This window comes from Montipora capricornis, chromosome 4 (genome assembly GCF_036669925.1).
Source record: "Montipora capricornis isolate CH-2021 chromosome 4, ASM3666992v2, whole genome shotgun sequence".
NCBI lineage: Eukaryota > Metazoa > Cnidaria > Anthozoa > Scleractinia > Acroporidae > Montipora > Montipora capricornis.
Window position 1 is genome coordinate 703,998 of NC_090886.1, and position 20,000 is coordinate 723,997.

The following is a 20,000-nucleotide window of genomic DNA, read 5'->3' on the forward strand; positions in this document are numbered from 1 at the left end:
GTTCCATCCCGTCCCAGTCTTCGCCCCGTTGGTTGTAGATTTCTTACATGTATATTAAATCACGTTTCAGTGATACTTTTCACTTTCTTCGGTTATATTTTACATGGAAATCATTGCATCCAGTTTTAACATTTCACAGATGCCACCTCTTACGGCAGTCTGGCTGTAAAAAAAGTCTTCAATGTGCCGTGAACATTTCGTTTGTGCCGTGACGAATTTTTTTCTTGCTGTCACTTGATGTCAAAGCAATCATGTTAGGGAAGTACGCGAGAGATTCAACAAGGACTCAGTTTCCTAAATTTATTGCCACCACTGTCTTGCTGCTAGCTCTCGTAGCACTCCATGGAGTTTTGGAAAAACTTCAACCAGAAACAATCGGAGAAATGTCTTCACTTAACGCCAGAGGTCTTTTCAGCAGTTATCACAGCAATCGAAAGCTGTTGCAGCATAACTTCCGGATGATTAATAGTCTGCAAGTAAATTTATCAAGTCCACAAGTTGCCCATGCTAAGAAGAATAAGGTAAATCGGGGTTTGGATGAAGAGATTTAAAAGTACTGCCAAGGGATAGAAAGCGGGATCGAGATCGATTTTCCTCAAAGTGAAAATACATGTATTGCGAGAATTTCAACCTATGAGAAATTCCGAAAACGAAAGGGTGATTGAAGTGGTTTTTGGAAATATTATTCAGAAGGAGCCATATGATTGATACGACACGTATCCGGCGATGTATGCAAGAAGGAAGATCCAATTTTGTTGCTTTTAGGCTGGGATGCCTGTGATTGTACCCTGCAAGCAGAGTCTCTTTCGATCTTCCTAGATAAGTCGGGAAGAGGAAAGTAGACTCTGCTTGCAGCCTCCACATTTCGTATTGAGCATACGTTAAAATTTAAATGTCTTAGGTGTCAGTCACGCGTGACCAGTCGGGATATTTTCCAACAACTCTGGCAAACACACGACAATCAAGGAATCATTTCATCGGTAACTCAAGATAGTCCATACTCTTAAAATGCCATTTCCTTTTTTTACTGAAAAATTTATAGGTTTCTGTCAGACTAGTTTCTGTAACCAACACACACAGGAAAAACTCATGGGAATTGTGATTCTAATAGTTAAAATTGCCACGCTGTTGTAAATTTCAAAATATTGATGACGCGTGGCGATTGATCATGCGCAAAAATTAAAAAACAGGTTTGACAAGTCGAAACTGGACTGACTCATCCAATTCTTTGGATGAGCGGCAAATCAAAGAATGTGGAGGCGGCAAGCAGAGTCTACTCTCCTCTTCCGGAATTATCTAGGAAGATCGAAAGAGACTCTGCTCACAGGGTACTGTGATTGCAGTACGAAAAAGGTTTTAACTGATTAGAGTGCCAGCTCAGCAGTAACAAGTTTGTTACTATGCCAGAGGCAACCATATGCATAATCAATATTCATTTCAGACAGATTCTGCTCTCTGGACAAGGAAAGGAAATAATGCCAGAAAGGTTTAGTGGAGCTTTTGTGAGGTGTTCTTTCATGCAACATAGTTCATCTGTGGGCTGCGATCCTAATTTCGTGACTGTCTATGAATGATATGGTGCCACCTCCATTAAACAGCAAGCCATGTTCACCCGTTAATCCTGTGAAAGTTGATCCATTCTGTGAAACAATCAGAGTTGAGAAGATTCCAGCACCCTGACCAAGTTCCAAAACATCTTGTTAACTTGACTGAAATGTGTCAATCTCTTTCAGCCTTAGACTTTGAGTTTAACTATGTAATTGCATGCATCTGTTCATATATTTTTTTAAAGACTTCTAGTACTGATAATAATTTGGCATTCAAACACTTTTACTTTTGTCAGACCTGTCACCATGTCTGCCAAATTCTTATTAAAGTGCAAATATTATTATTATTATTATATTAAATAAGTTGTGTGTTGACTGCAAGCAACTAAAAACTCAGTGGTTTAATAATTTAAAAAAGAATGTTTATCCACTTTATTCTCCAGTTTTGTTTATATTACCATTAGGAATGTGCTGAGGTGCGGGATATTAAAAGCTCTGCAAATTGCTGCGATTTTGTCAAGTCAACAAACAGTTGTTTGATGGATGATGGATTCATTCAGTATGTTCAAGTTCCATACTGTTCATTTCCAACTGCTCTTTCTTTGGCTTTTGTGTTATTGGTATGTTAGCATGTTGTCATACAACAAATTTAAAAAAAGATTTTTTTTGAAGCTTTGGTGACACTAAAAGTGTAAAAAATGTCAACTGATATCTCCCTGGCGGAACATCTTTTGAGCTCAGTTAATGGTCCTGCCATCCTTAGGAAAGAGCTTTAAAATGTCCATTTTGCTTAATGGCTGGTTAGCACAGTGGTTACTGAGCTCTTGTCAGTTTCACCAATATGTTTCAGCTCCATTCCTGGACTCAGTATCATACACATATAGTAGTTAGAGTGATTTTTCCTTAAGGTGGCTGGAACCAGTTTCACCACTTTTAAGAGACCTTCTTATTAGAAGTACCGGTAATTAACAATCTGAGATAGAACTGTCAGCAAAGTTTTAAAAAAATCACAGGAACTGATTCAGAGCTACCTTAAATTTCTGAACAAGTTAAGGTAGCTCTGAATTGACTCCCATGATATTCTTTAAAACTTTGCTGGTAGTTCTATCTCAGATTGCTAATTACTATAATTCTACAATAAAAAATGAGATCAGGGACAGCAAGTTCTTTTTTGAGATATAAGCAAGTAAAGACAAAATATGAGAGCTTTCATGTTGCCATGGTAATCTATTACGTCACAATAGTCGGTGCATTTTGTTAAGCAATAATAATATTATTGGTGTTTTATATGGTACCATAACATTGCTGTTACAGGATACAGTATAGTAGTTATAACTTTCTAATAAGGTCTCTTAAAGGCCCACCTTCAACCGACAGGCATTGCGTGCCTCGGAACAATTTTCATATGTGAAAATTCCACCCGAATCCGAGATTCATCCAATTAGATCGCTGCCATAAGAAATACGAATTTCCATAACAAAAACAAATGGTCGAAAAGCCTGTCGGTTAAAGGTGGGCCTTTAAAAGTTGTGAAACTGGTTCCAGCCACCTTACGCTACATGAGCTTGACAAGAGTTTGCACTTTATGACTAGAAGGTCAAACATGTATACTGGAGTCTTACTGGTCTCTGACTTTTTTCATTATCTATTATAGGTTTTGTGGCTTGTGTTCCTTTTCATAACTCTGGGTCTAACTGCAGATGACTAGTAAGTTAAAAAAAGTTTGGAATATCATAATTTTAACTATTTGGTACATGTATTGTTTTGGTTGTTACAGTGTTTCAGTGTCTTGTAAACTATTGATTTGATGCAGTTTTGACTTGATGGTTTTATATTTTATTATAATTATTATAATAGTACTAATTCAGCCACAAAAGTTGCAGCAAACCTTACCATTCTACTTTATTCAAGGCCCATGCTAAAACACTAGGAATATAGTAATTGTATTTGTGTATAAATATGTTAATGTTATTTTCTTTTAGATTTTTGTTTTACAAGTGCTATAATTTCAATATTTCTTATCCATTTCTTTTTTATAGCTTTTGTCCTTCTCTGACAGTGATCTCAAAGACACTTCGTCTTAGTGACAATGTTGCTGTATCCTTTGATTTAGTATACCGTATATATGATATTCACTATTGTAGCTCTAGTGGGCAAAGTCCATTGGTGAGGTGCTCTCATGGATGGGAGCACTGGGTCATGGGCTTGAAACGATTAACACTAAGTGGTGAACAAACTTAAAACATTGTCACATAAGGAGTTCCAGATTCTAAATTATTATTGTTATCGGTAAATATGGAAGAAACAGAACATCACTGAGTTGCCTGGTGTGATGGCAATTTTCTTGGTTGCAGGAAGGCAACTCGACGTTTAACTATATGTAGTGAAAAATTACCACCACGAATGGTATCCTGAGGAAACGATCACCACATTTATTTCAGACATCATAATTGTAAGCAGTTTCAAAGAAGCCCCCAATAGGGACTTAAACCAATTACCAATTAGGTCATCAAGGTTCAAGTCCTGTTCAAACCTGTTCTTTTCCTTCCTTTGTAACAGGCAAGTACGAAGGTCGGACCGTATCAACTCGGATCGACGTAAAAGGAAAAATTATAAGACCTCAAGAAATCACCCTAGCCCTAATCTTTAAGCTAACCTTGGTAAAGTAGGGGCAATCTCCGAATAGTTTTAGCTTACAGAGCCCTTTTTGCTTGATCTGAGTTGACTTTTGACTTGTACTTGCCCCTTTGTAACTACTTTAGTTGCATCCATTTATCTACTGTCAATGATGTTTCACTCAGAATGTCAGTATTCATATCTGCATTTCAAATATGTGATCATAAAATTATATCTTTATCAAACCACCTAGGGTGCATGCTGCAGATGAAGAAATTTCAACTCAATAACAGGGACACTAAATCTAATTGAAAATTCCTTGACTAAAGTGTAAACTAAGGGAGTTACATTTTTAGCATTGGGTAATGGTGCCCCTGACATTTTTAGTGCTTTGGCAGCTTTAACTCAAAGTACCGGTAACAATACAAATGGAATACAACTTGGAATACAGGCCTTGTTTGGTAAGGCATGAAGGAATTTTTTGATAATTTAACATTATATTATCATTTTAGGCTTTGAGTGTTAAACTAAACATTCAGAATTTTCACTTTAAATGAAGAAAGCATTTCAATTTTTGAAAAAAAAATAACCGTTTCAGTCCTGAGGGGGCCTGTGGCGTCGATGATTAAAATTGTCTGGTGTGTTATTCTTACCTCCCAAAGACCATCCCCTAATGTCCTCGTTCGTGGGAGGTGGACAACAGTGGAGTAGGGGACTGCCTGTCAGGGTGAAGTACAGTGGGACTTAGCTCCCAGGGCCGTTACGGTAGCTGTGAAGACCTGGCAGGAACTCTGAACAAGCTGGCAAATAGGGGCTATGGCAAGTCTGCAGAGGGCTAGTCACCCTCTCGGACTCAATCTACTGACTACAGAAACTGAAACGGAAACTTTACAGTGGGATATGGTGGGTCACCAGAGGGAGGATCATTCGTGGGATGGTGGCATGACGCTTGCTGACCAAAACCAACGGGAAGTCCATGAGCCGAAACCCTCTCTTCTGGGACCTAAATCCATTTCCAGGATTGGCTGTTGGAATGTACGGACGATGTATGAATGCGGAAAAGCTGCGCAGGTGGCCAACGAAATGAAGCAAAATAGAGTTGATATCTTGGGGGTGTGCAAAAGTAGATGGACGGGAAATGGCAGAGTGGTACTAGCTGATGGAACAACTATTTTATATTCGGGCCAACAAGATGGACAACATCAAGGCGGCGTGGCTCTCATGTTAAATAGATTAGCTGCGAAGGCACTCCTGGAATGGAAACCAGTGAGCGAGGGGATAGTCCCTGCTAGGTTCTATTCCAAGTACAGCAAACTCACAGTCATTCAATGCTATTCACCTACAAATGAAGCAGATGAGGTTGACAAGCTTAATTTCTATGAACAATTACAGTCAGAGGTGGCAGTAACACCAACGCATGACGTCCTGATGGTGATAGGAGATCTAAATGCCAAAGTTGGAAGAGACAACATCGGAAGAGAGGACCACATGGGAAAACATGGCTCTGGAGAAATGAATGAGAATGGTGAGCTCTTTGCAGACTTCCGTGGCTTAAATGGCTTGGTTATTGTGGGTACCATCTTTCCTCACAAAGAGATTCATAAAACCACATGGACTTCCCCAGACAAAAGGACTAAAAATCAGATAGATCATATTACCTTTAACAGCAGATGGAGAACCTCCCTCCTCGAGACTAGGGTGTTTCGGGGTGCAGATATTGGAAGCGACCACATGCAAGTGGTTGGCAGACTGCGGTTGAAACTTAGGAAAGTAGCCAAAAGTCTGTAAGGAGAAAATTAGATCTTGATAAGCTAAAAGTCTCAGCAACCCAGAGAGAGTTCAGCTTGAGGCTACAGAATAGGTTCGAGGTTCTGGCAGAAATGGAAATTCAGGAGGAAGAAACTGGGGTGGAAGACATCTGGCAAAGAGTTAAGAATATATATATGGAAACAGGAAAGGTAGTTTTGGGATATCCAAATATGAAAAGGAAAGAGTGGATCTCAGCTGATACATGGGCTCTAGCTGAAGAAAGAAAAGAGTTAAAGAAACAGCTGTTAAGCAATATCCACCACAATCCAGCCGAGGATCCTCAGCAACAATACCGAGCTAAAGATAGAGCTGTAAAGAAAAGCGCTCGCCAAGACAAGAGAAACTACATTGAGAATAAAGCGGGAGAAGCAGAAGAAGCAGCAAAGATAAATGATAGCTGAAAGTTGTATAACATCACAAGAGGTCTTTCAGGTAAAACCCAGCAAAGCTCTGCAACTATTAAAGATCTTAATGGCAACGTTCTAACGACAGTTGAAGACCAGCTAAAGCGGTGGGCTGAACACTTTAGTAGTACACTTAACAGAGATGATCCACACAACCCACCTCGCCTTGAGACTAACATACCTGAATTAGATATAAATTCAGATGCCATTACTAGAAATGAAGTTCACGAGGCAATCCAGCTGTTGAAGAACAACAAAGCCCCTGGTTATGATGACATACCGGCAGAACTGCTAAAAGCAGACATTGAAACAGCCACAGAAGTACTCTTCATCTTGTTTGAGCACATATGGCAAGGAGAACAGCTTCCGGATGACTGGCACAAAGGCCTCATCGTTAAAATTCCTAAGAAAGGCGATGCCACTGAATGTAACAACTGGAGGGGAATTACTCTTCTATCGGTGGTGAGAATTCAGCAGGCAATGGACAAGCAGTTACGGAAGGAGCACGCCGGCTTTCGTAAAGGAAGGTCGTGTACCGAACAGATTTTCACTTTGAGGAATATAGTGGAACAATGCATGGAATGGCAGGCATCCCTGCACCTGAATTTCATTTACTTCGAAAAAGCTTTTGACAGTGTGCATCGGGACACCCTATGGAAACTCTTAGGGCTTTATGGCATCCCACAAAAGATCATCAGAATGATACAAGCTTTGTACAGAGATTTCACATGTAGCGTTCTCCATGAAGGCAATCTTCCATCATGGTTTGCCGTGGAAACCGGGGTTAAGCAAGGATGCATGCTGTCACCTCTATTGTTTTTGATTGCCCTAGACTGGGTGATGAAAGAAACAACAAGTCACCAACGTACTGGGATTAGATGGAAATTGACAACTGTATTGGAAGACCTGGACTATGCGGATGACATCTGCCTTTTATCCAGATCTGGATCTCACCTAAGCGAGAAAACAGCAAGATTAAACAATAATGTGCGTAAAGTCGGACTTAAGATCAATACAAAAAAGACCAAATGGATGAGCACTGGATCTAAAAGGAACTGCCAAATCAGAATAGACGGGCATGAGGTAGAGAAAATCGACCAGTTCTCTTACCTTGGCAGCATGATTGATGTGCAGGGCGGCGCTGATGCAGATGTGAAAACACGTATTGGTAAAGCCAGACATGCATTTACATCGTTGAAACCAATTTGGAGTTCTAAAAGGATTTCTCTTAAGACCAAACTAAGACTCTTTAATTCAAACATAAAGACAGTGCTTCTTTATGGCTCTGAAAGCTGGAAAACGACTCAGGAAATAGTTAAAAAGCTGAGGGTCTTATACTAGGCATAAGGTGGCCACAAAAGGTATCCAACCTGGAAGTGCGAAACATCTGTAAACAAGAGGACATTATGGTGGACATAACCCACAGGAAATGGACATGGATTGGGCATGTATTAAGAAAGGACTCTGGCGATGTTGCTAAAGAAAGTTTGTTCTGGACACCAGAGGGGAAAAGACAATGGGGAAGGCCAAGAATAACTTGGCGAAGGTCAGCGGAGAAAGAACTCAAGTCCATGCACCTGACCTGGAGTGAAATTCGAAAGGTGGCACAAGACCGCTCCCGCTGGAGAGAGACTGTAGAGGCCTTGTGCGTCCCATGGCGCAAAAAGGACTGATGATGTGTTATTCTTGGGACTGAAAGGGTAAAGAGACTTCTAATGGTGTGCCATAAATGTCATATTTACATCATACATCCTCCTTTATGAAATATCCCTTGTACTACATGTAACATCAGGTCAGCGGTTGCACCACGCACGTGGTGTGGGGAATAAAGTTGTGTTGTGTAGATCCGCCATCTTGTGTGTGTTGTTCCTTTGTTATAACACTTCATGGTGTCAGAATCGGGATGGAACACCTGAAACCGCCTGAGCCTCTGCTATTGAGTGCGGCGACAAATAAAGCCGAAGCATGGAGACGCTGGAAAATGTCCTGGGATCTCTACAAAGTTGCGAGCGGACTCGACCAAGAAGAGGAAAAGATTCAAGTTGCCACGCTGCTTCGTGTGCTAGGAAAAGAATGTGTGGAGATTTTTTCAAATTTTGTTTGGACTTCCGAGGGAGTTCGGGATAAAATTGTGGCCGTAGAAGAGATCTTCAACTCTCATTGTGCTCTGTTGACCTCAAGGCACTTCAACCGCTTTCTGTTTATCGAACGAAAACAACACGAGGGAGAAACAGTCGACGAATTTTGTAGCGACTTGAAAACTCTAGCTAAGAACTGCGACCTTGGTGATAAAGAAGATTCGTGGATTACGTCTATGTTCGTGCTGGGCCTCAAAGATCCACATTCAAAGGAAAGGCTTATGGAGAGAGAACAGAGCTTAGAGAAAACATTACAAGCTGTTCGTATTGTCGAAACAAGCAAACAGCACATGAAGAGCTTAAAAGAAGAGAACAGCAGAGTTAAGAATGTGAATGTAGTGGGCAGAAAAGGTCAGAAGTCCCAATGGGGAACGCCTTGTGGGAATTGTGGTATTCGGCATGCACCATCTTCTTGTCCTGCTGTAGGTATGCGCTGTCACAAGTGTAGGAAAATGAACCATTTTTCAAGGATGTGTCGTGGCCCAGAGGGGCAAAAGAAGTAGGTAAATACTCTTGATGATTGTGCCTCTGACACTGAGGTTATGTTTATTGGGGCAGTTAGTGCAGAAAACAAGGACTGGGTCGAAACTGTCAGTTTTGGAAACGTCCAAATTAGATACTGGGGCCCAGTGCAATGTCTTACCTAAAGCTGCTTATGACAAGATCACGACAAAACCTTGCAATCCTCCTCTGCAAAGTTAGAGAGTTACACCAAAACGCGCATTAAATCTGTTGGGAAGTGTGAGTTGCCTTGTTGGGTGCGTGGAGAAGAGTATCAAGTTTGTTTTCAAGTTGTTGATGGAAATTATGTGCCCCTCTTGGGTAGGGAAACATGTGAGAAGATGCATCTTATCCAGCGCATTAATGCCGTTAAAGATAACAGCATTCTAGATGAGTTCCCTGAAGTATTCCAAGGACTTGGGTGTCTCCCTGGCAAGTACCACATTAATATGAACCTCTTGGTTCCTCCTGTAGTGCACCCACCCAGGCAAGTTCCCCACTCGAAGCGAGAGCCATTGAAGAAGGAACTGGGCAGAATGGTGGAGGCTGGAATCCTAGAGAAAGTACCCTTGAATGAACCAGCTGATTGGGTTAGCAGTCTTGTTTGTGTTGATAAACCGGATGGGTCTATTCGTGTGTGCTTAGACCCAAAAGATCTCAATGTGGCCATTAAAAGAGAACACTACCCATTACTGTTAGTCGATGACATTACAGCAAATTGTACAGGAGCCACAGTGTTTTCAACTTTGGATGCAGAAAAGGCATTCTACCAAATCCAGTTAGATGAGGAGAGCAGTAAACTCCTGACATTGAATACCCCCTTTGGAAGGTATCGATACTTGAGGATGCCAATGGGAATTAAATCTGCACCAGAGGTTTACCAACAGAGAATGGAGCAAGTTTTTGAAGGGCTACCAGGTGTGAAGGTCATTATGGATGACATAATCATACATGGCCGCAATACGGCAGAACATGACACGCGGTTGAGAGCTGTAACCTTTGATTAAAGAAGTCAAAGTGTCATATCCAGCAGAATGAAGTAAAGTTCCATGGCCATGTGTTCTCCAAGCATGGTTTGAGGACAGACCCGGAAAAGGTTAGAGCTATAGTTGAGATGCCAAGACCGACAGACAAGGCTGGTGTCCAAAGGCTGTTGGGGATGGTCAGCTACGTCAGTAAGTTTATCCCAAACCTGTCAGACCTTACCACACCGTTGAGACAGTTACTACACCAGGATGTTCTGTGGCATTGGGAAAAACAGCAGGAAACCAGTTTCAAAGCAATCCAAGAATCGCTTACCCTTGCTCCAGTGTTAGGATATTATGATGCACAGAAAGTCTTGACGTTGCAAGTTGATGCTAGTTCCACCGGTCTTGGTGCTGCATTGATTCAGGGAAACCAACCAGTAGGTTATGCCTCAAAGGCGCTTACACCCACACAGCAAAATTATGCTCAGATTGAAAAAGAACTTTTGGCTGTGGTATTTGGTTGTGCCAAATTTGCAGAGTATATTGTGGGCCATGGTGTTACAGTTGAATTGGATCATAAGCCTTTGGAGGCCATCATGAAAAAGCCGCTACACGTAGCACCCTTGCGCCTGCAACGGATGCTGGTCCAGCTCCAACGCTTTCCAGGAATCACTGTAGTGTACAAGCGTGGGGAAAGCCTACACTTAGCAGATGCTCTATGACGAGCCCATTTAGAAGAGTACCTGACAAATGCTGAGCAGTTAGACATCAACTTAGTAGAGCATGTTATCTCAGACCAACAGTTGGCCAAGTTCTTTGAAGCAACCAAGGAAGATGAGATCCTGTCCGAACTTCAACGGCCAGATTCCAGAGGTCAAGTCCCCTTCAATGCACAGGAATTCTGGAACTACAGAGATAAATTATCGGTAGCACATGGACTTATCGTAAAGGGGCAAAAGATCGTTGTCCCTCGCAGTTTGAGAGGGACTTCATGAGGGACACCTTGGAATCAACAAGACAATAGCAAGAGCATGTGAAGTATTATTCTGGCCTGAGATGACAGTGGATCTGACAGAGAAGATTAAGAACTGTCCAGTATGTTTAGAAAATAGACCAAGTCAGCAGCCTGAACCACTGAGGTCACACGAGATCCCACCACTACCCTGGGCTAAGGTTGGCACAGACATCCTACACAAGAATAGTCGAAACTACCTTGTTACTATTGATTATTACTCCAAGTGGCCAGAACTAACTTTACTTCCTTCCATGACCAGCACTGGGGTAAATTACTGCACTCTGGTCTCAGTTCGCAAGGTATGGTGTGCCCTCAGTGGTAGTTTCGGACAATGGTCCATGTTACAGTTCTGCAGAGTTTAAAAAGTTTTCGGAGGACTGGGGCTTTCATCATGTCACGTCGAGTCCAGGGTACCCCCAGTCAAGTGGTCAGTCGGAGAGAACAGTCCAAACAGTTAAGTCAATGCTTGAGAAAGCTGACGACCCATACAAAGCCCTCCTTTCATATCGGAATACTCCTTTGGATGAAGTCAACTTGTCACCCTCGCAAATATTAATGGGAAGGCGTTTGAGAACCCAAATTCCAATGACCAGAGAAATGTTAAAGCCCCAACTTTATGATCCTGAAGAAGTCTTGCCTAAGTTAAAAGAAAGGCAAAGAAAGCAGAAGCTGCAGCATGACAAAACAGCGAAGGAACTGCCACCACTGATGAATGGCGAGTTTGTAAGAGTTCGAGAAGGCAACAAGTGGAAGCCTGCTAAAGTTGCGGAGATTCTTCCGTTACCTAGATCCTACAAGGTTGAAACAGAGCGGGGAGAGTACCGAAGAAATCGTCGCCATTTGCTAAGAACTGAAGAGCCCAAGGCATCAGAGTTTGCATGCACAGCCCCATCTAATGAAGACCTAACAGACACTGAAGTTGAGATGTCTGGTGCAGGAGCCCTGCATAATCCTAGGTTAACACCAGTCAAAATGTCTATGGCTACTACCACATGGTCCGGTAGGACAGTTAGAGAACCTCCAAGGTTCAAAGACAATGTCAAATTTTAGCCACAGTGGGAACAGTTTGTAACATGTCACAAAGTCTTGTGTTCAATTTAGAAACAGAAACACTACTCCAGTGGTCATGTTGTCTGAAGTTTTGCATTGCCACTGTTTGTAAATTCTGTAATTTTTTCAGTTGTGTTTCCTTTGTTTACTTGATGTAACATCAGGTCAGCGGTTGCACCACGCACGTGGTGTGGGGAATAAAGTTGTGTTGTGTAGATCCGCCATCTTGTGTGTGTTGTTCCTTTGTTATAACACTTCACTACATACTAAAACATTTATATTATTTCTGTCTCAATAATTTTAGGCGCTGGCATGTTTGTCACAACAGTGGTCGTTGGTGTTATATCCTTTGTTTCAACTGTCACTGTAGCATCACGACCATTCATCAGAGATGTGTTGTTCTATCTTGGAGCTGTCTCATGGGTTTTTCTTACTTTGTACAAAGAGAACATAAATGTTGGAGAAGCGATAGGTATAATCATGATCATTAGTTGTTAGGACAGTCAGACATTGTGTACTGTTCAACTCCCTGAATAGAGGCAGTTGGCAAAACCCGGACTGGACCGGATGGGATCAGATTGACAAAACTCGGCCCGGATCAGTAACAAAATCCCCGTCAAAAGTAGATGGTCACCAAACAACATGCTGAAGAGAGGAGAAGTCGAATTCTGTGCTTTTCTCTCTTGTGAAGTCGTCTCCTCATTTATTGAAATGTCTTTTTTTCCAGAGGTGATTACAAATTCTGAAGCGGAATTATGACATACGATGTGACAAATTGTCATCAATAAGCAAATTGACTGCATACACAACGGTCGTCTTCTTCAAACATGAAAATTGACAATAACTTTTTACTTTACACCGGTCCCTGACAATTGCACAATATCCTGATTTAGCAACAGAAAGGGAATGTCAGTTGACAAAAGGACAGCTCGCAGAATAGTTAGGATTCTACTCTTATGTGACCTAATATGAATATTTTTGCTGCGCGTGCCATCGTCAACTAACATTCCTGTTCTGTTGCTAAATCAGGCTATTGTGCAATTAGAAGGGACTGGGGTAAAGTAAAGAATTGTTGTCAGTTTTCTTGTTTGAAAAAGAAGACCGTTGTGTACGCAGTCAATTCACTTATTGATGTCAATTTGCTTGGAAAAAAACATTTCGATGAGTCTCAATAAGTGAGGAGACGACTATACCAGAGAGAAAGGCACAGAATTCGAGCACTTTGTCTGGTGTTATTGATCCTGTCTGAGTTTTGTCAATCCGATTCGGTACGATCCAGGTTTTGGCAATGGCCCTTAACAGATGAAATTGCATTTCAGAGCGGCATGACTATTCTGGGATTGAGGGGTAGGGGGTGGTGGGGAACCGTAGCTGAAACAATCCAAACCATGGTAATGGTAATGTAACATCACAACCATTTATAAAACCTTTACAAAAATGCTGACCTTAGGCCTCAACATTATCTTAAGCATAGTTTGTAGGCCTAAGGTTTCAATTTTTGTAAAGGTTTGGGTTGCTTCAGCTGTGGTACCCTTCACCCCCTACCCATCACCCCTCACCCCTAGCCCCACCCCCTACCCCCCACCCCTGGAATATTCATGGGGTTTCAAAGTGTCAAATTAACAAAGAGGGAACATTAGGCCATCTTTTTACTTATTACAGCTTTCCTCACCTTTGACACTTACAAATACATCTTTTGATGGGTTTCTCAGTAATAAATGCTGCTTTTATCTCAATTCTACAGTCAGCATTTGGCCAAAATTAATTTGAACAAATATCAAAGGTCATGTGAGAGCTGATGCCATGTTTTACTTAACCTTTGACGATAGTGAAAATTGATGATGACGTGTTAAGGAACCTCTTTTTAAGTTCAAGGTGACCACATGGTTAAAATTTCCTGCCAACCTGCAACTAATCTGTTTCTCAATGTCACACTCCCCAGGTTTTATTGCATTTTATGTAGCATACATATTGGTGGTAATTGTTGGCCACTTAATTTACCAACGATGGAAAAGAAGGCTAGCAGTTATGGGTGTGTATGATTTATTATTTCGATAAAACATCCTGTTATGACCACATCTTGCAAGTCACTTTGGGAGGAGTCAGGACAGCTTAGCAGTTATCAACAGTGTCTTTGACCTCTGGGACCCGAGTTCAACCCTTGGCCCTGAGGTCATATGTGGGCTGAGTTTCTGGAGATTTCAATCTGACTATAAGGGTTTTTCACCAGGTAGTCTGGTTTTCCTCCCTCATCAAAATCAACTTTCAATATACGGCTACGGACGGATACCCTCAATAGAGATAAATTCTGGTATCCTTCCCTTTCATTGCATTGAATGAACAAAGTTGAATTAAATTTTTGTAAAAAGTCATCACCTACTCCCAACATCTTGGTTGTCACCGAACAGAGGTTTGAATGCATTAGAAAGGTTCTTTGGAATATTAACCTTAATTTGTGGTTTCTGCTTTTGTAATCATTAACAACCTTAGTTATTTTGTAGAAAAATGTTTTTGTTGTCCTGCATAATATCCTTTAAATATCTATTTGTGATCATTATCATCTTTTTTTGTGTTAACTTGTTAGTATTGTATTTATGTTTAATTTTAATAGGAAAGCTATTGGAATCTCGCCGCATTGAAAGAAGGATGATAAATTCAACAAAAGGAAGTGAGGAGGATGACAGGATAACAGGCCTTAGCACACCATCAAGTACATTTCACATAGCAGTATAAAATCATGAAAAAACAATGCAGTGATGACCTCTTGGCTGTAATAAGACTCCTTTGTAATGGCTTACAGATCACTTAAATGGCTTACAAAACTCTGACAGTTTTCTTTGCAACTGAAAAGCTTAAAATCTCTGAGAAATCCGTCTTAATGCTATGCAGGTGTTTCAATTTCACACCTTTTGTTATGGATGAAAAAAGGTCAGTTGAAAAATCCTCAATCCAAGATTTGAGTTTCAACTTTGCAAAGAAAATAAGTTATAATAAGTAATTAAAATGTTGAAAAAATTTAAGTTTGCTAATCAGCTGTCAACACATCTTGAATAAGGAAGAGAACGGATTTCTATTTTATTTATTATAGCAGTTTTCGGACAATTATATTCAATTTTACCCATTAAAAGTTTGATCCTGGAATCTTACACAGTTTATTGGATTGCGCTCTTCTCAAAATCTTGTCTGTTTTGGATTCTACTATGAATTTCTAATGACTCAGCCCTTTGGGCTGGATTCAACCTAATTGACATTTCTGAATGATCATCCTGAGGACAACAATCTTTTTTTAAGGTGAAAGCATTCCTCTTTTGATTAGTCAAAATGAGGTCAGTGGATGGAGAAAATTCCTTCAAGCTCTAAAACCCATTGACAGGGAAGAATGGTATAGAAGCACATTGCCTTGGAAGTGCTTTCTTATTGTTAAGGTAGGTTTATTTTTTATGAACATTGTTCATTCCCATGCATTTCAAGTCATGTGCATGATGTTGGGTATTATATTCTAGTCTTGCAGTTGAATCCTTATTTAAATCTCACAGTGAGTTGTGTGGGTTTTTTCTCCAACTCCAAACCAAATTCAGCTGAAAGAAAAATATTACCTTTTATTCTTTCTTCACAATCATATAATTTGCCTTTCTTGTTGTGTGGCCATGATCAAACAGAAAATGAAATGTTGAAGATTAATAAATATTACTCAGGGTTCTCCCAAGTTTTCAGCGCAACAGGTATGGCACCTTTTCAAACCGGTAAAGCAATTTGTTAATGTTGGATGTTCTGCAAAGGATAAGCGACTTCTGAGCGTTTGCAGGCGGTAATAAGTGCTCTTACAAGCGGTAAATTTTACGGGTTACCGCCTGATAAGGAGAACCCTGATTACTGGATTGTTTTTTTGGTTTCTCTTCAATCAGATTCCTGCTTTGTTTTTCCTGAATCTTACCATTCCCGTTGTTGACTATGACAAAGAGAATCATAACTGGAACAAATGGCTGACTGTCGTTCAGTGCTTTACAATGCCTGTCTTTTGTGTCTTTGCAACTAAAGGTTTGTCAAATATAATCAAAGACTATTTTTCCACTGATGAAAGTCTGCAATTCTTGAGTAGGTTGTGCTTATTCTTGCATGGGGTAGTGCTTTTTCAAGACCTTTCCCAGGTGCCAGTAACAGACTTGGCCTTGCAAAGGGAAATTTGAAGAAGAGCAAGCCAGACCTTACATTTTAATTAACCGAATGTTCATGAAGTTTTGTTTGAAAAAAGCAAATATCCCATTCTAAAGCTGCTTGTTTCAAATAGAGGCCACATTGGTTTTTAGAGGTTTGGTGTAGCTTTTATGTGTGTAGAACTTTTTTAGAAAGCTAAATTCTCTACAATATTCCTGTTCTTCTTGGAAGAAAGGTCTTAACGTTTGGTTTTTCTTAGTTTCCAACGTTCTGATTGGTGGACAGTTTCCTGTGTGGGCACTGGCACTTTGTGCAGGACTTATTTTTGCTCTTATTGTTGCCATGGGAACGAGAAGTGACATCCGGCCAAAAGGTCACTTTGTGAGTATCTTCTACTTTTGGTACGGAATTTCACTTTTCTTGGATAGTTCACTTCAGTTGAACCTGCCATTCCTTAAGGACGGCGCCTACTAATTCAAAGGTATTTTTGCACGGTTTATGAATATGTGGGAAAAGCAGATCTTAACAAGTGTTATTGAAATCCAAAAAGAAAAGTGGGGGCAACCACACATTTTTCTAAGATAATTAATCAACAATGTTTGTAAAATGCTATAAAATACAAGTAAGTAGGGTATGGTCGTTTTTTCCAAATTGAAGCTTATCTCTGAAAAATGCATGGTTACCCCCAACTTTCGGCTTTTTCTCTGCATAGTTTGAACCAGCGCAAAAATATCCCTGCATTACTAAGCACCGTCAATAGGAACCCGAGTGTGTCGGGATGCGCAGAATGTACGCGCAATAACAGTTAAGTACACCCTGTGCTTAATTTCCCTAAGGGCCGATTTACACGATACGATTTTGTCGCATGGGACAAGCTCACGACAGGCCTACGACATGACTTACGATTGTCGCAGCGTTTTAAAACATCTTTTTAAATGCTACGACATTTTTTCTGATGTACACAACAATTGTAAATCATGTCGTGGGCCTGTCGTAAGCCGTTGTCGCATGCGACAAAGTCGTACCGTGTAAATCGGCCCTAATGTACCCTTAATGGAAGTACAAATCTGAGGGTTTCAGTAGCTGCTTTCTAAGGGCCGATTTACACCGTACGATTTTTGTCGCATGCGACAACGGCTTACGACAGGCCCACGCCATGATTTACGATTCTTGTGTACGTGAGAAAAAATGTCGTAGCATTTTAAAACATGTTTAATTCTGCGGCAATCGTAAGTCATGTCGTAGGCCTGACGTGAGCTTGTCGCATGCGACAAAAATCGCACCGTGTAAATCGGCCCTAAGGAAACTGGTGCTGAGTCTGTAAGTGAATGAAGGGCAGAAATAAAGTTGCATTAAATGAAGTCATAAAACCGAGTAAATTAACCACCATACGGAGTTAGTAAGCTGATGTTTCATTGTTCAGTTTCTGTTTTGTCTTACAGTTGCTTGCTTACTTGGCATTTGTGGTTTCAGTAATCTGGATCTACACTACAGCAAATGAAATTGTTAACTTACTACAGGTACTTCTAGACCTTGCGTATTAAAAAACTGAATTTACTGTGAGGTATTTACCGTATCCAAACATAGAGACATATATGCATGTAGACATTTTTCAGAGTGTTTTGTCTTTTTACAGATGTTTGGGATCGTGTTTGGTTTGAGTAATGCTATTCTTGGATTGACGTTACTTGCTTGGGGTAATAGCATTGGTGGTAAGTCTTCTGTTTTGTTTACTTCCATTCATGAGATCTAAACTTAAATATCGCGATAGACTTAACGTTCAGGCTTTACTGACATTACTGTGTTTAGTAAATGATGGATGAAGTCTAATCTTCTTCCAACATATAAAGTTCTCAAGTAAAGCTATGATCTTCGCAGTTATGAGCGCAATTTTTGCAATTGCGTTGAGAAGCCTGAAAAATTCAGGACTTCAACGGGGTTTGAACCCGTGACCTCGCGATTCCGGTGCGACGCTCTAACCAACTGAGCTATGAAGCCACTGACGTTGGGAGCTGGTCATTTGTGGGTTCTAATGGTCCCGTGAGGAATGAATGAATGATGAAATGGTATATGAAATGAATCATATATGAACTGCGGATATGAAATCAAGTAAAGCTATGATCTTCGCAGTTATGAGCGCAATTTTTGCAATTGCGATGAGAAGCCTGAAAAATTCAGGACTTCAACGGGGTTTGAACCCGTGACCTCGCGATTCCGGTGCGACGCTCTAACCAACTGAGCTATGAAGCCACTGACGTTGGGAGCTGGTCATTTGTGGGTTCATATATGATTCATTTCATATACCATTTCATCATTCATTCATTCCTCACGGGACCATTAGAACCCACAAATGACCAGCTCCCAACGTCAGTGGCTTCATAGCTCAGTTGGTTAGAGCGTCGCACCGGAATCGAGAGGTCACGGGTTCAAACCCCGTTGAAGTCCTGAATTTTTCAGGCTTCTCAACGCAATTGCAAAAATTGCGCTCATAACTGCGAAGATCATAGCTTTACTTGATTTCATATCCGCAGTTCATATATGATTCATTTCATATACCGTTTCATCATTCATTCATTCCTCACGGGACCATTACAACCCACAAATGACCAGCTCCCAACGTCAGTGGCTTCATAGCTCAGTTGGTTAGAGCGTCGCACCGGAATCGCGAGGTCACGGGTTCAAACCCCGTTGAAGTCCTGAATTTTTCAGGCTTCTCAACGCAATTGCAAAAATTGCGCTCATAACTGCGAAGATCATAGCTTTACTTGATTTCATATCCGCAGTTCATATATGATTCATTTCATATACCATTTCATCATATAAAGTTCTATCATTCATTTGCTACTGAAGGAGAGTATTCAGTTTTAATTCTAAATCCCCGATCTTTTCCAGATTTGGTTTCTAACTCAGCTATGGCAAGGCAGGGATTTTCTCCGATGGCGGTGTCAGCCTGTTTTGGAGGGCCTATGCTTAGTATCTTTTCAGTGTACATATGTCATGTTCAGCTGGGTAACTCAGTGCAAACTGTTAGCCCAGATAGCTCCTAAAAAAAACAGTTTTTTTACTAAACTGTACATTCTAACTACTCGGCTACTATTCCAAGAGTTAACGCTGAGTTAAAGCACTAACTTTGTAGAATCCCAAACCTTTTTACGGAGAAAGCATGCAAGACATAATATTGTATATGTTTACATGAAGGGACTAAGATCCCGGGAAACCGAATATTCATCGTTACATGGAGAGGAAGAAAGTTCAATTGGGGCTCAGGTCAAGTGCGACATCGTCTATGTAAACTTGACACAGGAAAGATATCTAGTATGTTTTACGAGACATCTGGTTTGTCTCTTTCTACTGGGCAAACCTGCCCAGAGGGAAGGAGCACGAACAGGACTCGAGGTCCTATGCGAGGTGCTCCACCTTACCCTATCCAGACCAGAAAGACCAGACCACAACACCGGGAACTACATGCCCTACTCTTTACGACAAGTGTGCGGGTTCTTTTACGTCCCACAGGATTATGAACATTGAAGGGTTGTGAGACGGGACCTCCGGCTTATCGTCCTTATCCGAGAAGACTAGAGAGTCTAACCATTTGCAGATGTAATTACAAAGGCAGCACTTTCTCCTCAGTTATTTAAAGACCCTGTGTGATGGTCCGGCCGGAGTTGAACTCACGACCTCCCGCGTGACAGCCCGGTGCTCAACCAACTGAGCCACCGGTGTATGTTCATGTTCCTCCTAGATTTCTTCCTAGTACCATGGTCCTCTTCCAGTCCCTTCAGAATTTTAGAATACTT

At 41.0% G+C, this 20,000-nt stretch overlaps 2 protein-coding genes across 2 annotated transcripts in view; both read left to right on the forward strand.

Moving 5' to 3' along the window:
• LOC138045060 (mitochondrial sodium/calcium exchanger protein-like) overlaps positions 1 to 20,000 on the forward strand; it is a 22,229-nt gene that overhangs the window by 34 nt on the left and 2,195 nt on the right. Inside the window, exons 1-14 of the mRNA XM_068891417.1 lie at positions 1 to 521; positions 2,012 to 2,167; positions 3,202 to 3,254; positions 3,587 to 3,644; positions 4,504 to 4,624; positions 12,353 to 12,520; positions 13,991 to 14,080; positions 14,660 to 14,758; positions 15,340 to 15,473; positions 15,954 to 16,086; positions 16,463 to 16,584; positions 17,646 to 17,723; positions 17,840 to 17,915; positions 19,096 to 19,176. The exon at positions 1 to 521 is cut by the window's left edge and continues 34 nt beyond it. Of these exons, the coding sequence (XP_068747518.1) occupies positions 252 to 521; positions 2,012 to 2,167; positions 3,202 to 3,254; positions 3,587 to 3,644; positions 4,504 to 4,624; positions 12,353 to 12,520; positions 13,991 to 14,080; positions 14,660 to 14,758; positions 15,340 to 15,473; positions 15,954 to 16,086; positions 16,463 to 16,584; positions 17,646 to 17,723; positions 17,840 to 17,915; positions 19,096 to 19,176 (1,639 nt within the window). The 5' untranslated portion in view covers positions 1 to 251. The remainder of the gene's footprint in view (positions 522 to 2,011; positions 2,168 to 3,201; positions 3,255 to 3,586; positions 3,645 to 4,503; positions 4,625 to 12,352; positions 12,521 to 13,990; positions 14,081 to 14,659; positions 14,759 to 15,339; positions 15,474 to 15,953; positions 16,087 to 16,462; positions 16,585 to 17,645; positions 17,724 to 17,839; positions 17,916 to 19,095; positions 19,177 to 20,000) is intronic.
• LOC138045061 (craniofacial development protein 2-like) lies at positions 4,638 to 6,392 on the forward strand. The gene has a single exon (XM_068891418.1). It carries the CDS (start codon positions 4,980 to 4,982, stop codon positions 5,949 to 5,951), a length of 972 nt encoding a protein of 323 aa, XP_068747519.1. The 5' UTR covers positions 4,638 to 4,979; the 3' UTR covers positions 5,952 to 6,392.